The following is a 15,510-nucleotide window of genomic DNA, read 5'->3' on the forward strand; positions in this document are numbered from 1 at the left end:
GCATAAACAAAAACTAAAGAAACTCATTTAAAACCTTTGTTCTTAAAATAAAAGCTCTTATAACCTGAAAAGCCGTTATTAATGTTGCCAGCATATTAAACGATGACCTAAAAACATTTTCTGTCCAAAAGAATTCGCGGAGGTAAATTTCGGGGAATGATGCTGCATTTTTTATGGGCTCTGGTGCTAATGTAAATAGTGGTCAGAGAAATATGTTTTATAAAAGTTTCTTTAGACAGTTAATTTGATGAGAATATGATGTCAGGTTTCCTCAATGTTCATATCAAAACAATTATATTAAACTTTAAAACTACGCAACAGATTCTAATGTGGTATTTTTATTGATATATTGCTTCAAGATTAAGGTTTTAACGTATAATACATGCATGACACAGTAAATGCGGATCATCAAACCTCTAAGGTTATTAATCTATTGACTGTTTTTTTACGCTTTCATTCATTATATTGCACTACTAGTTGACCCAGCAAACGTTGTTTTGCCGAATTTTTTTTTTCTAGTTGTATGTATTTTAAATGCCACATTATATAAAAAAAAAAAAACAAAAAAAAATGTCCTAAAAATAAAATATTTTTTTTTAGTGTTAAGTTAGTGTAGAACCCTTCACTTAGGGCTATAAAAAATAGTTGTTGTTCTATTCTCAGTTCTACTGAATACGCATATAAAATTTGGTCAAAATCGGTCGAATCGTTTCGAAGGAGTACGGTAACTAACATCGTGACACGGGAATTTTATATATTAGAAGATAAATAAATAAAAAACTAAACCTATTTGAAATATAATTTATGTTATCGAAATAAATACGTTAACCTTCACACGTATTAAATTTTAAACATTATGTAGTTGTCGTTTACTTAATATAATTTGTATCTATATCTCAGGAGATTTACACAGTTTTGAACATAACTCCGCAGCAAATAATTATTGTGTGTGCGCGGTAGCTCTGCCTCTGCACATTGTCTACAAACTAAATCTTTCGCGTATCAGCATTGCTCTTGTTAGAAGCCGGGGCGGATCGCTAGATATTCAAAAACATGGATAAAATGTTTATGGGAGAATTAACATTAGAGTTGTACCATCGCTATACATACATATTTTACAGTTACAATTTTTGGAATATTTTTTTTCTTTAATTACCGTTTAATATATTGCTTGAAAAAATTGATGCGCTTCGTAATGGAAAAAAAGGCAAAAAGAATTCCTTCGAGCCGGATTTGAACCAGCGACCTATGGATATCAACGTGTTTACCTCTACAGTCCACCGCTCTACCAACTGAGCTATCGAAGGCTTGTTGTAGATGGCGAAATTATCATATGGGTTCTCAGTATATGGAAATAAACAGTTTGTAGGGTGACGCTGTTGTTTAGAAAGTTGATACTGAATTCTTTTTAAATGTTAATTAGGCAGAATTGTGAATTTCTCAAGACATTTTAAAATAAGTTATCATGGCTTGTCGACCTTAGTAATTTAATATTTTAGACGATTAAATTTGTTTTTATTTCAACATATTTTAGGTATTCTTGTTTTTCTTATCACATTATTATATTTTTCCAATTGGAATAATGTTTGTTTTCTCTGTACTATCGCTGTATGTGGCAACATGTTATTGGTATTGCGAATATATTAATAGTTGAACTCTGCGATTATGTGGACGTAATAATGTCACCTTAAATCGTATCTATTGTTTACAATGTTGGGTCGCGAGTCGCGTGTGTGGGGCGCCGCGGCCGAGTGCGGCGTCGGGGTCCGCGAGTCCGTCTACTCCGTCAGCCAGTCCGCGTCCGCCGGCAGCGTCGCCGCCCGTCACCGGAGAGACACTGGCGCTGTGACCGCTCTCACTTATGTCGTGGCGCGTGGCGTTCCATATTGAAATGTTGACAGCACATTCTTTTTCTTTTTAAGTAATGACATTGTGATAATTCCCGACGGCCACGTTTGTTTATCTCCAAGTTGCGTTTAGTGCCGCGTTCTGGTTACTGCGTATGTTTTATTATTTGGTACCTACTAAACGAAATTCGCAACGCAGTTTGCAGATGTTTCTAGGCCCAACTACTCTTTGTTGTTAGTACTATATGAGTAACGAGAATCTTGTGTAAATAACTTTGCATTTCTTATCCAGTAAACGTGGCTCCACTCGTATCTTAATTTCTTTTTAAGCACATTATATAGGCTAATGGAACTAAGTTACTAAACTGACATAACGTGCAGCAATCGTTGATAAATAGTTTTTGTTTTAGTGTATATAAATGTCGGATTGAGGTTACAAAGTTAATTGCTGAAGTTAAATAAGTTGCACAACGTTTTGGGTTAGCGCAAACATTTGACGTGTTCTAATTAGGAATAACAACACGCAAAGTGAAGCTGCAGTGAAAGTTATTAGTTTATTAATTAAAATTAGTTTACATACTTAATTACTAAAAATGCTAACCTAGAAGCATATTTTATTATTTCCCATATTGAATATTATGAAATATTTGGGTCATATAAAATAATTGCTTAGGTAGGTATAGTATTTTCGTGAAAAATTTAAAAATGAAAAAATAATAATTCTACAGTTTTACTGCTTTATTATCTTTTGCCGCTAGATGTTACGTTATTTCCCACAATACAACTGCTTGATTGTTTACAAATAAACGTAACTATTTTCCGCATAATTAAATTAAATTATGCTACAATGTAATGTTTTGCATTGCACTAGATTATATTTAAAATGATTCAATTTTTTTATTTTTGGTTAATGTATATTACTTATTCATAAATTACTTTTTAGGAAAACGTAATAAACTGTAGATACCTAATAACTTGTGAATATAAAACACAATAAACTACTTATTACAATTGAAACTAAAATAATAGCCTCTTTCAAGTGAGTTGTTTTAACTTTTTGCTTCTTCTCAATTATCGTCTATTTACAAATCAACCAGAATGGTTTAAGTGCTAATCAAAGTACAAAATAACTAACTAGTTTGTCGAAATTATCAATAGTAGTCATATATAGCAGCATTTTCATCGAATAGTATAAAAAGTAATAATCAAATAAGGACCTTATTATTAAAAAATATATATACGATCTCTGACCATGACTAACTTTAACGGGAAACATTTATATGATAACGATGTTTCTCTTAGCCTAATTACTTAATAATGGAAAAATTCCTCCGCCATCAGCCATGATTTGCTCATGTCGTACAGACGTAGACTCATAAATTAGCCATAAGTGGTTTTGTAGGACGCCTCGCCCTAAGCCATGACGCGACACTCGGTAAAAAAGAACATGAGAAAGAATCCGGCCATTGTAATGTACTAACTGTAATATTATGACTAAGCTTGGCCCCTAATAGCTAATAGACTGTGCTTCAATATTTCATGTTTATTACACTTAAGTTCACAACTACGAAAAATTATAAGACATTTTGGGACTTGTACATTATTTAGGGCACGAAATGGTTATATTGTCAGACATCTGATAAACATTAACGTCGTAATGTAAATCGGAATACGAGAAGTTGGAAGCCATTACAATAATTACGTCTGCAGTTTATTTATTACTGAGACGGCGGAGTTTAAAGTGTAGCGCTGCGTCCATTTACGGATCAATAATTAAGCTTCTGTAGCTTTTAAATCCGACTGCCCCGAGGCGATCGACGTGCCGATATAGTGGACGCGTAATGGATTAGAGACTAGGACCTGTCTCTCAGACAGGAGACACAGTTGTCTAACCCTTTGTCTTTAAGTTTATTGAACAGGAAGGACCGGCATTTCCGAAGATTGCGTGACGAGATTTGTTTATATCCCTAAATTTAGTCTATTGAGGAAGTTTCGATTGCATGCCAAAGTAAAGTTTTCAAGGTTACGTACAAAGGTGCAAGATCATTGAAACTTTTTGTAAACAAACAAAAAGTTTCTGTCCACGTAATAGTAAGGGAAATTGGACATGAATTAGGTTGACTTCGGTTAATCACTGTGCTGAAACCGAGAATCTAAACATGACCCAGACGAATGACGCAAGTCACAAATAAACGGATAGGTATATAATAAGGTGACCATACGGCAGTACTTACCAGCACCACATGTGCCAAAAGTCAAATTAGCTCAGATTTTTGATACAAATTCCCTTTTTCCTAGACTTTTCTATACTAATTGTAGCAAAAATATAATGAGTATTATTTAAAGCTAAACAAGCAATTTAAAACAATACCATAAATTAGGACCACCTATAGACACAAATTAGCACGATAGCACAAAGACAGTTATTAAGCATTTCACTAACAAACTAAAAATGTTTACATTTTTTGCATTTTTTGCTTAGAAATGAAGTAAAAATACTGCACTGTGTAAGTGTTTAGAAGGTCAATACGTGAGTGGATCAACAGGGGCTGGGTGACGTCACAGTCAGCTGTTCGCTCGTCGCCATTGCGGGCATCGGCACTCGCTACTCGCTACAGGCGAGCATTTGGGTCGAACATTCAAATGTTGTTGCTAGCCGGCTTTGCTTCACAGTGACGTAATATGCGCAATGTTTTAAATTCTTGAAATTTATGATTAAATTGCACAATACATACAATTTGTATCAAGAATTTTAAGAGGGTTTTTACGACGGTTTTTTATTGTCCTAGGATATTCAAAATCATGGTTAATGGACATTAAAGCCAAGATATTAACGTCAAATCGGCGATTGCCAAATTATTTTAATATTTTGAATATCAATTTGATGCAATATATCTACTTACAGGTACTAATAGGCAGGATATTAAACTCTTTAGAACAAATTGCGTAACAAATGTTAATAGCTCAGAAAAATCTTTCATAACTCAGCTTATTAATGACTCATCCTAAATAACCACGGTGCGAACTGTATTTAAACAAACCGACAAGCAGTTCCGGTCACTAGCTTGTTACTTTGGAGAACTTAACTTCATTTGAGTAAAGTGCGTCGAGAGCGACGGACGTGTGTCAGCTGTTGATAACCTCTGTGATAACAGGAGCCAGCGGACAATGAGTGTGGCTTTGTGGTACTAGTGAAGTGATAACAGTGCCTTCGAGATGTACAGCTTTGATAAGGACCTGTGGCACGTGAGCAGGCCCTCGGGGTCGCAGGAGACCCCCAACAGCGAGACTACGGAGAGGCAACGTAAATAACATTCATTTTTGTTAATTTAATAAAAGAAAACTGTTTTTTTTTTAAAGGAAAGAACTCGAAAAAAAAAATTGAGTTCCAAGATTGGAATAATTTAGTTAGAAATCAAATCAAGTCATGAATGTCATAATTCACACAAGGTTGAATGACCTGCAGTAGGTACATCGGATAAACAAAAGCGAATGAATATAAAATCAATAGTTTTACTTGGCTACTGGGAAATAAAATTACAGGTTTAACGTGAGTTTTTATTTCATTTTATGGCATTGGAAAAGCTCTGCAGCTGCCTTTGTGGTTAATTTTCCTGGAATCAAAGACTTGCTTACGTTAATACCGTGTTCCTATATCCGGTGTTCCTGGTATCTCTGATGGGTTTTCATTTTATTTATTACTAGACTGTCGTTTGTTATGTGGTCAAAGCAGTTGAGTGTGCTTTGTCCAACAGGGCCTTTTCATAGTAAAAATAAGTCAAAATATGTGTGTTTATAATACCTTAGGTTTTCGTATTCTTCTCTAAACAGATTGTTAGTAATTGTTACATGACCTTTAATTGTTAATTTACACATCAGCCGCAGAATGAGAAGTCTCACAGATTGCCATGGAAGAAAATATTGTGCCTCCGCGAACGACTTAAAGATGACTGGGTCTCCTATAAAGTCATACCGTAAATGAAACGAAAAACAATACAATAATTTCTCTATCAATCTCCCTCAAAGACTAGACAATATTATTAAAACTCTTACAATTAATCAGTTCCATAGTTTACTTAGATAACATGAAGATTGTCTAGTAAGTTGTAACGATGAATGATGAATGCCCTTTTTTCTACTATTGCCTTATCATAGAGTACTCGTTCTCGAGGAAGAAGGAACATTGGCAAGGGTATCAATGTTCCTTCCATATCACACTTAGTAAGAAGCAACGTCAATATTACAGCGATTGGCTGAGCTCCGCGAGTCGGGAAAAGGAATAATATACGGGGTTACGCAGTGCGTACAATTTTTAATTTCGTTCTGTAAGGAGAACAGAACTATTGTGGATATTATTATAGTATGGTTGTAGTACATTCATGTCTGTGTGTACTAGAAAGTTGTGTTACTAGGAGAGTAACGACTATGTGTATTACGAGGTAGATGTTCGATTAAATAAATGATAGCGTCTTTTGTTTTTAGTGAGGACTTGTTATTGGTTATCAATGTAACTGACTGTTATGTTTTTAGCTGTATAAATAATAATTAAACTCCACCCAAAATGACAAGTCTTAGATTCCATATCCCGTCACTCGTCAGCATCAGTTTAGTAACATCTTATTTAAAAAAAAAACGACTTTCATTCTCATTCTATATCTATTCAGAGATTTTCATTTAATCTACTTACTTATTTGAAAAGTCGAGACACATTTTACCTGTCTCGGAAAACATGCTACATGTGAAATTCAGAAAATTCTCGCAGCAAAATTACTCGAACAAATTTCGAGACCGCATTCTTGTAGAGCTTCTGTGGACAGTGAGCACGTTCATAACGTGCTAACAAAGGTTCACAAAAACCCATATTGGTTAACTATATTTACCTTAAAATAACCTATCCTTACTAATATTATAAATGTGAAAGTGTGGATGTTTGTTACTCAATCACGCAAAAACGGCTGAACGGATTTGGATGAAATTTGGCATGCATATAGCCATTGACATGGAAAAGAACATAAGCTACCTTTTATCCCGATTTTTGAAATGGTTCCCGAGGGAAAATTGAAAAGGTGTACTTAAAAGCTATAGATCACTAAGGAGATGTATTTCCATGGAAACGGGGACCACCGAACGCTGTAAACTGAAGTCCACGCAGACGGAGTCGCGGGCAACAGCTAGTTGGTAATAAGCAAAGAAGATGAAACAAACAGTACATAATACCAGTTTGCGTTTACATGGCAAGCCATAATATTTGCAAGTAATATTCAAGTCAATAGATCCGACGTTTCTTGAGTAGTACTCAATTAGCACCAGCTAATCGATCGAGATAAAGTTCATGACCCCGCCTTTGACTGAACCAACTGAACTCGAAACGTAAATGTATTCCGAGAAAAATAAATCCGCAACCAAGTTAATAGGTAATTGGTTTTCAAAAGTCAGACGTAAATATTGCTTAAATTAGCAGGCGAGATGATTAGAACGCGTCGGTTTTTGGGAATGTAAGAATGGTTGTTCCTCCCATAGACTTAAACGGCTTAAACGATTTTGATATAATTTGGCCTGAAGTTAGCTGACACCGTAGGTTAATAGGCAGCTATTTTTTTTCAAGAATATAGCTTTTCTTGTAGCAACGGGTTAAAAAAAATCTGCGATAAAAAATTGAAGGAGAATTCGGGGAAAAACTTGTGAAATTGTTAAAAGTTTCTTAATTCAAAGGATTAGCGAACGGGACGTTATTAAAACTTATAAAAGTGAAAAAGGAGACCAAAGATAGTTAAAAATTATGAGACACGGGTCTAAGTAATAATAACCAAATCAATATGCCTAATTTATTTAAAAATAATGTAAAATCGACGTCAATCTGCGGCTACTGTGAAACGTGATAAAGTTTCATCATTATTATAAAAACGTAATAATTTTATCGTTTTGTTAATACGATTTCGTTGTTTACTTGATAACGGTAATAAAATCAGAAAAGATTGTCAAATAAGTACTTATTGAAATTAACACAAAACATAAAATGCAGTCTGAGTATGTAGAGCCAATAGCCATGAGCTAGTAAAAATGTTACGACATAAGTAGTTTTTTAGTAGTGTAATTATATGAAGCTTGTGCTAGCATGACCTGATTTGTAAAAAGGTTTTAAGCACTTTATACCTGGGTTATAATAATTTTAAGTCTTTCTACAAAATAGGATGTGAATGGATAGGAATATGATGATTTAGGGGATTTTAATCTCTATCTACATCTTAGGAGTGTAATGTGATCTTCGAGGTCGCTCGCAATACAACTTGCCCCATATTTACATGAATCTAAATATAACATTGAATTAGACCTAATAGAGATTAAAGACTCCAACATTTCAAATCCAGGTTTTCTTACGATATTTTTCGTCACGTGCACCAAGAGCATCCTAAAACTTTAAGCCACACTATCTTTGAAAGTCATCCAGTTCCGTAACATTTTCGTAACGGTTTCGAACCTGCAATTTCGTGCAGTCGAACTGCAAACGGGCTTACTTCGTTTAGAAGCAGTTAAGTTAAGAAGTCGCCACGGATGAAGCTATATAAAGCTACAGTTCTCACCTTTTCTATAGCAAGGATAATATATAGCATTCTCTATTTACAACTGTGTACGTTGTTGCAGGCAGCGAGAGCCCCACGAGCGCCGTGGGAGCCGAGGCTCCGCGCGAGCTGCCCAACGAGCTGTCGGCGCCCTACGAGGTGCCGCAGTTCCCCATCGAGCAGATAGAAAAGAAGCTGCTCATCCAGAGACAACTTAATGTCAAGTAAGTCATAGCAATCCCGCAGATATGTTAAGACGCCATTTTGGAACCGGTAATGAAGATCTATTTAGGCAATTGAAACATTATACATTATATACGTTTGTTGAAGAAAAAGAGGAGTAAAAGGCTTCTTTTTGGCTTTTCAACAAGGATGGAATTGAAGTAGGCACACTGTTCAATTAAAACATACTGAGCTACGAAAAATCACACCAGACTAAATGTCCTTAGGATTGATGAAAAGATTATCTATTGAAATGTGAGGTTAAGAACAAATGAAAATCAAGTTACAACTTTTCGAATCGCATGTAGTATATCTCCTATTTACCAACTCGAACCTCCCATCATCAGACTACTAGGAAATCGGATTTTTATTAGCGACTGAAAGACTTTGAAACTTTTTATTAATTTTATCTTGTTGTTTTATAGGTTTCACTATTTTTGTAAAGTTATTACAAATACGGAGTAATAAAAATATGTTATCTGCTCTTGACCCTTCGTTTTTTGGCAGGTTTTTTCCAAGATTGTCAATGTTATCAGGATTTTATACGTTTTTTTTGTCACGTTTTAGAAATAGTCTTTAAACATGTGTGTGCAATGTTGGCAAAATCTCTGTAAATTTGTCTCACTGCACTATCATACCCGTAGTACCTACAATTAGAGGAAAACAGATCTTCTACCACTTTCACTATAATCAGTACTGTTACTACTGTCAAAGAGAGACGCGTTTCTACGTCGTGTAGTGCTGTCTTGCTTCCACAAAGTTAACGGACCGTTGTTGAAGTGGTGGCGCGCGGCATAGGGAAAAATCTGTTTATGTAAGAGCTTCGAAGAGCTTAGTGTCAAATGACAGGCTCTTGTTTCTTATAGAGAGGATTAAATTAGTTCTGTTATTCTTAGTAAGGAACTTCTTGAAGTTCTTGATCATTAGTGCATGATATTAAATTTTCAAAATATTCTACAAGCAAAAGAGAATAGTATAAGACCGAAAGATTAGTGCTGTGGGAAAAAGGCTAGAGGAAACTTAAAATAGACTTGCTGCTGAAAAGACACTGCCAGCTCCCAAACAGCTTAGAATGGTTAACCTATTGACAACAAAGCAAAAATTGTTTAATAATTTCACAGCTGTTTATCTAACGTTTGACCGTTATTTTGGAGACAGAAATAACTTACACTTACTTAAGACCGTATAAATAAATTGGATAACCTAGTATTTCCCAATAAGGTCACCTTGTTTTAGGTAAGTACAGATTGTTTTGTATAATGAAGTGACCTGAAATCTCTCGATGGTTATAGCTGTAACAAATCGATTTGACACGATCTGCTTTTAACAATATCCGGCAATTCTATTGTAGGCCCAATCTATATTTAGCCACATTCAATCAACTAACTGTTGCTATTTATACCGTGAACCCAACATATAACTATTGAACAGGTAAAATGTTACAATAGGTACATTATAACAAATTCGAAATCGATATTGTAAGTTTTCATCGTTCGTTACATGTGGCTGTAGGTGTGAACTTGTGATACATTGATATTTATCTCAAAGGCGAGTCCAAGAATACTCCGCATTAGTTTATAAACTTATATTTGTATTTTAAAATTGTCGCCTTTCTTCGACCGAACACAGCTGCTTTTTTTACCTACTGCTAAAAGAGTAGGTGTTAGACCCCCCCAGTATAGACATACATAAGTAAATGTGACTTCCAAACAGGTTTTTGAACAATTAAACCAGATTGCAAGTAGTCCCTATAGGATGTCGCAGCATGACGCATCTGTCTCACCAAGAACTAGTTTTTATGTTTCATTGTATTGCATGTCATGTATAATTTCAAGTTCATATTGTGTAATGTGTAGTAAATCTGTTGATGAACTATTTGACAATTTTAAACGCATGAACAACTAAAGATTATTCATTGACAATAATGTTTGAAACGTCGACATTCCCTGGACAAATACCCCTCGCCCACCCTTTACCGCGTGTTTTAAAGCCTGGCTGTATAGAGAAAATAGCGCAAGTCAAAAGCCCATTTTCGTTTAAAAAAATATAAAATGTTATTTTCATAAACACAATGCTTTGACATGACACGTCAATTCCAGTGCGAAATTGTTTTATCGAAAATCGAATATTTTGGAAGTATCGATAAATTACACGCCACTGTTGCTGACTGGTTTGTGACTGTACGAAATATAATTAACTATCGTAATTCGGGCTTAATTTAAATTTCAATGAATAATATCAAGAGGAGTATGTTATTGTTAAAGAGAGACAAAACTAAGAGCAATGTAGTGCGCTGTCTCGTGTCATGGTGGACCTTCAGTCCTAGAGGATTAAAAAAAACATTATCATATGTGTACATACGTTTAATAAGACTCTAAGATGGCCTACGTACTCTGGCTAAAATGTCAATATATAAGTTTTTGTACTAATCTGTGTTGTAGGATGTAGATAAAAACTGTTACATAAAATCGTTTCGACCTTTCGAAAATTGTTAAATCCAGTTACATGGCTGATGGCATGTGTGGGGTAATTCGATTTGTGTGGCCTTGAACTGCAGCCAGGGTTACGCATGAGACTGTGACACGTGTAGTTGGCAGCAAATATTTTGTGATTAGCATATTTTTTGCGAATAAAAGTCTATGTCACGTATATTCTTCTATACTTATAGGGTACTAAGCAATGATGTTTTAAACGAACTCATTTACTTTACAGTTACTAAATGTCTCAATGAAACCTTTTTCACCAAGTTTATTTTAGATGATTATTGCATTGCATGCGAATAATTGAGCAAAAACTCGAGACATTAATGAAGAGAGAAAAAAGGGAGATCAGCGGTAAAACCATAACTTCTTGATAATTCGAGCTCTATCCTTAAAAGGATGTGCAACAGCACTATGAGATTGGTTAGTTTTAATTACAAAAGCTCACTGTCAATAAGTTGATGATACATTTCCTATCCTTATCCTTTAGGCCTGACAGTACGCAGGCTACCTTGGGCCGAGCTTCTAACTCCAAATTCAACCATGCATTGTATTTCTGTCAGCCATTTATTCCGAGAAATATTTTATTACAATCCCAAACTGTTAATCTCGATTACAATAAGGAGCGAGCACGTCACTCGTGTCATTCACAATGGACATCCACATATGCGCATCGTAAACATCGCCTCGCCTTCTTATTTATACTTTACGAGGCAATCAGTCTACACACGCTTATAGTAGAGAATAAAGGATAGAATCGATTATCGAGTAATATCGAGCAAGAGTGTTATCGATTTGATGGACAATCGCGATGCTGATATGATTGGACTCTAGTTCTTTTTTGTTTCTTAACATAGTAATGGATTTTTAGGTGAGATGTCGTTTGATAGTTTACTCTCAATTTGTTTACGCCATTATTAGTTCTCTTTTGCCAGCCAAATTAGTTATCTTCTGTTCGTGCATTTGATTTGTAGTGTTACTAGTGTCCCTTTTCAAATTTCTGCAGATCACAGATACACAATAGGATTTATAAATCCAATTCATCCCAACATATAAGGTACATCATTTGCACGCTTCGTATACATTTACATATGGTATTGTGACTCGTATTCAGAGCTAAGTTGCAACGAACGTCATCACAATGCTATAAATATGTTTAAAAGCCTCCTCTAAACCTATCGGCAGAGTTTTAGCGATGGCCAGTTTACAAGAGCACGCGACACACTGCTGAGACTCGGTATTATTAGCGGGAAGTAATTGGATTAACCTTGGAGCGACAGTAACCCTTACCGCGAGGGATGCCACCTCACTTGTCATTTGATTGCATTGCAACGCGTGTCGCGGGCTGAACGCGGCCGTGCCTTCGCCTCGGTCCAGTTTATATGAAATTTTAGTGTCATTGGCGCGAATTGTGAATTGTGACAGTTTATTTTTATATTTATGGTTACTTAATTCGCATAATCAAATAAGGTTTATTTAAGTTATAATGTTTGGAAGTAAAATTGAATGCCAGCGATGGACGTCTACACGAAATTCTAGGTAAATTGAATAAGTAATGGTTTTCAAAACTTTTATTTAATCGAAATGTTACAGTGCTAAACGTGAAAACTGTGGTACAAAAGGGATATCCGGAGTTTTCAACTTGTTTCCAATTCCTTTGCGTGCTACAAATGTTGTTTTGATAACATCCGGCGTCAAAATGATACTAAGAAATTTAAATATCTCAAAACTCAATAGTATTTTCATGAGTTTATGAAAATAAGTGGAATTCTTCCATGAATGAGTTCATTTTTATATAGTAGAGAAGGAATGTCTTACCTTGCGTACATTTTACTAGTGTGTAGCATTTATTTGTGCAGACATAATTCTATCTTTTTAAAGTCTGTTATTTAGTATGAAATTAAATTTTCGATCGAGATTGAAACTTGGAAGATCAGCAAATTCATATTTTCTGTTGATCTTGTTGACCTGCATCTAAAATAAGTACATAAGTCATAGATTAACAACATGTGTGTTTGGTATACACTGAACACCGGTGTGACAGGTTCTGATTGGAACTTTTACGAAATGGAAAATAATTTTGTACTAGAGGGTCCTTATTTATTCTTGCTATTTCACGGTTGAACAATTTACACCCAGATCACAAATCTAATTTTTAACCGACTTCAATGAGGAAGAAGGTCTCAATTTGTCTCTATATTTTACGTTCACTGACTCAGAACTTCGGACTGGATGAACCAATTTTGTTGATTCATTTTTCACTTAACGTGAAATAGATGTCATTTTGAAGTTGGTTGTGTTTTTTACATAATTGTTACAAATTATTCGTCAATAATTGACAAAGCCTTGAATTCTATCTATGGCTGATATCTACGTACTTTTCAAAGAATGCAGTATAGTTAAATGGTTACCTATGACATATCACTTCTATTATCAATATCTATCCAGCAAGTCAGTGAGCAGTGTAATTATCTGTAGGATATCCGAGTGTCACGTTACTTCAGTCGCCCACTGCTTCCCCTGGCAGCTGTTGTTGTGATGAACTCTCAAATTCACCAGCTTATAGCTAATTAGCAAGAGGATAGAGATATTGTGATTTCGATGTAATTAGTAGAATAATGTAATGGCAATTACAAACAAACGATAATAATCTTGATTAGTAGTTAGGCAAATGTGAGGAATACTTTAGAGAAAGCAAAGGTTAAAGATATACATATAGAGATTTTAGGTAGGGATGCAGCATGCAGTAAATTGACAGAAAAGAGTTTTGATGCAATATATATTTTTTTAAATATAAATCGAATTATAAAGTATTTTTAATTACTTTTTTTTTACAGTCTTGCCCAAATTATCCGTTACGCTCTTGTTTTAAGAACACGGGATTCTGGGGCCCATTACTATATTTTTATTTACCTGGTGCCGCTTCACCATTGGAGGATGACCGTCAGCTCTGCATCGCGCTCTCTGTCTCTGACAAGACGAGTTTTTGAATGTTGGTGGTACCAGGCCATTGTCTGTTATTTCCGAAGCAGGATCTTTCTCCTTCCAATGCTTCAATTTTCTGATGCTATTGACTTATTGCACCAGTGTCGAGAGAAATCACTAGACTTTCGTTTACTTTATAAATACTACATATTTGAATCAAGATATTTGATTGTCTCAGAAGCATCTGCCTTATCATATAATTAAAGTTCTCAATGATTAATTAGTTAAATAACTAAGTTTATCTCTAATACCGATATCCCTGTTAGACTTGTGCACGTAAGTTTAATAAATAATATTCTCGGAAACAACAAGTTTATCAATATCGCGGTACTTTAAAAGCTTTATTGAGCTTCACTATCTTATCAGCGGCACTCAACTTAATTATCTACTGAGGAAGGAGATCGAAAGTAATAAGGACGTATATGTTATTTAATTTATATTAGCTGCGCCCTGCGGCGTTACCTACTTGCTGTTCCTTGTTTTTCACAGGAAAACTACATTTTTTTTCGCCAGAAAAGTGGCCTTTCTTTTATTTCAGGGTGTCAACAACTCCATTTCTATTTAATCAAAAAATCATCTAGTCTTTTTCCCACATTTTTAAATTTCACTTTCCTTGTTTGTTTGTTTGTCGTTTCGGTTGATTTTTACAACTCAATTTTGACGTACTTTCTGATAAGCTGAAATTTTCAGGGTAGCTTCAAACCCGATGGTAATGCAATTCACAACTATAAAAACGGCTGGACCGATTTTGATTGGAGTGACGTTTAAGAACGTGTCTTTAAGACTTCTTAAATCCATTAATTATTAGCGCTTGCAAAGAATAACCATGCAAACACATTCAGTCTTTATTATAACTGTTCGCGACCAGCCTAATCGTCTGCCAGTATACCTAACAGAAACGTAATTAACCAAAATGACCGCAGTGGTAATTAGCGAGCTAGTATTTGACCAAGAATTCGGTAATGGTTATAGCTATTGTGAATTGTTCGCAATCAATCATTCGAGGGTAAAACTAATATTGGCTTGGGGGTAATCGTTGTAGTCCGTTGGTATTTGATCCTCTTGGTAATAATCTGTTATTTAGATTAGTATTTAATTATTGGAGGTTTTATTATGATTAATGATGTCGTATGGAACAATTATCGCGAAAATACAATACTTAGTTTATAGGTTAGACGCATTGACGTTTGGCTTGGACAGACATTTTGAATAGAAAAAAAACATAGTCTCATTAGTCTCACTAATATTACAATTACGAATACCAGATTTTTCTGATAAAAATGGTATATCAATGGTAATCTACATTATCATCAAGTAACATAGGTAATATTCTATCTTCGTATTCCCACAGGATCAGAAACTTTTGTTTAGGTACTCTCCGACGCAAAAACAACTGCGTGTTAAGTTTTACGTTTA

General features: G+C 34.9%; 1 protein-coding gene and 1 non-coding gene across 6 annotated transcripts in view; one reads left to right on the plus strand and one right to left on the minus strand.

The window, feature by feature from the left end:
- Positions 1-15,510, plus strand: part of LOC113504796 (AMP deaminase 2-like) — a 31,223-nt gene that overhangs the window by 5,026 nt on the left and 10,687 nt on the right. For 2 of the 5 annotated variants that reach the window (XM_026887248.1, XM_026887247.1), the window contains one exon: positions 8,490-8,631. In XM_026887248.1, the coding sequence (XP_026743049.1) occupies positions 8,490-8,631 (142 nt within the window). Of the gene's footprint in view, positions 1-1,788; positions 1,922-4,752; positions 5,152-8,489; positions 8,632-15,510 lie in introns of those variants that run through there. The other 3 variants (XM_026887250.1, XM_026887249.1, XM_026887246.1) reach the window with 3 other exon arrangements.
- Positions 1,219-1,307, minus strand: Trnay-gua. The gene is given in 2 exon segments: positions 1,219-1,254; positions 1,271-1,307. It is a non-coding gene; the product is annotated as a tRNA-Tyr (tRNA).

Source organism: Trichoplusia ni, chromosome 23 (genome assembly GCF_003590095.1).
Source record: "Trichoplusia ni isolate ovarian cell line Hi5 chromosome 23, tn1, whole genome shotgun sequence".
In the NCBI taxonomy this organism is placed as follows: domain Eukaryota; kingdom Metazoa; phylum Arthropoda; class Insecta; order Lepidoptera; family Noctuidae; genus Trichoplusia; species Trichoplusia ni.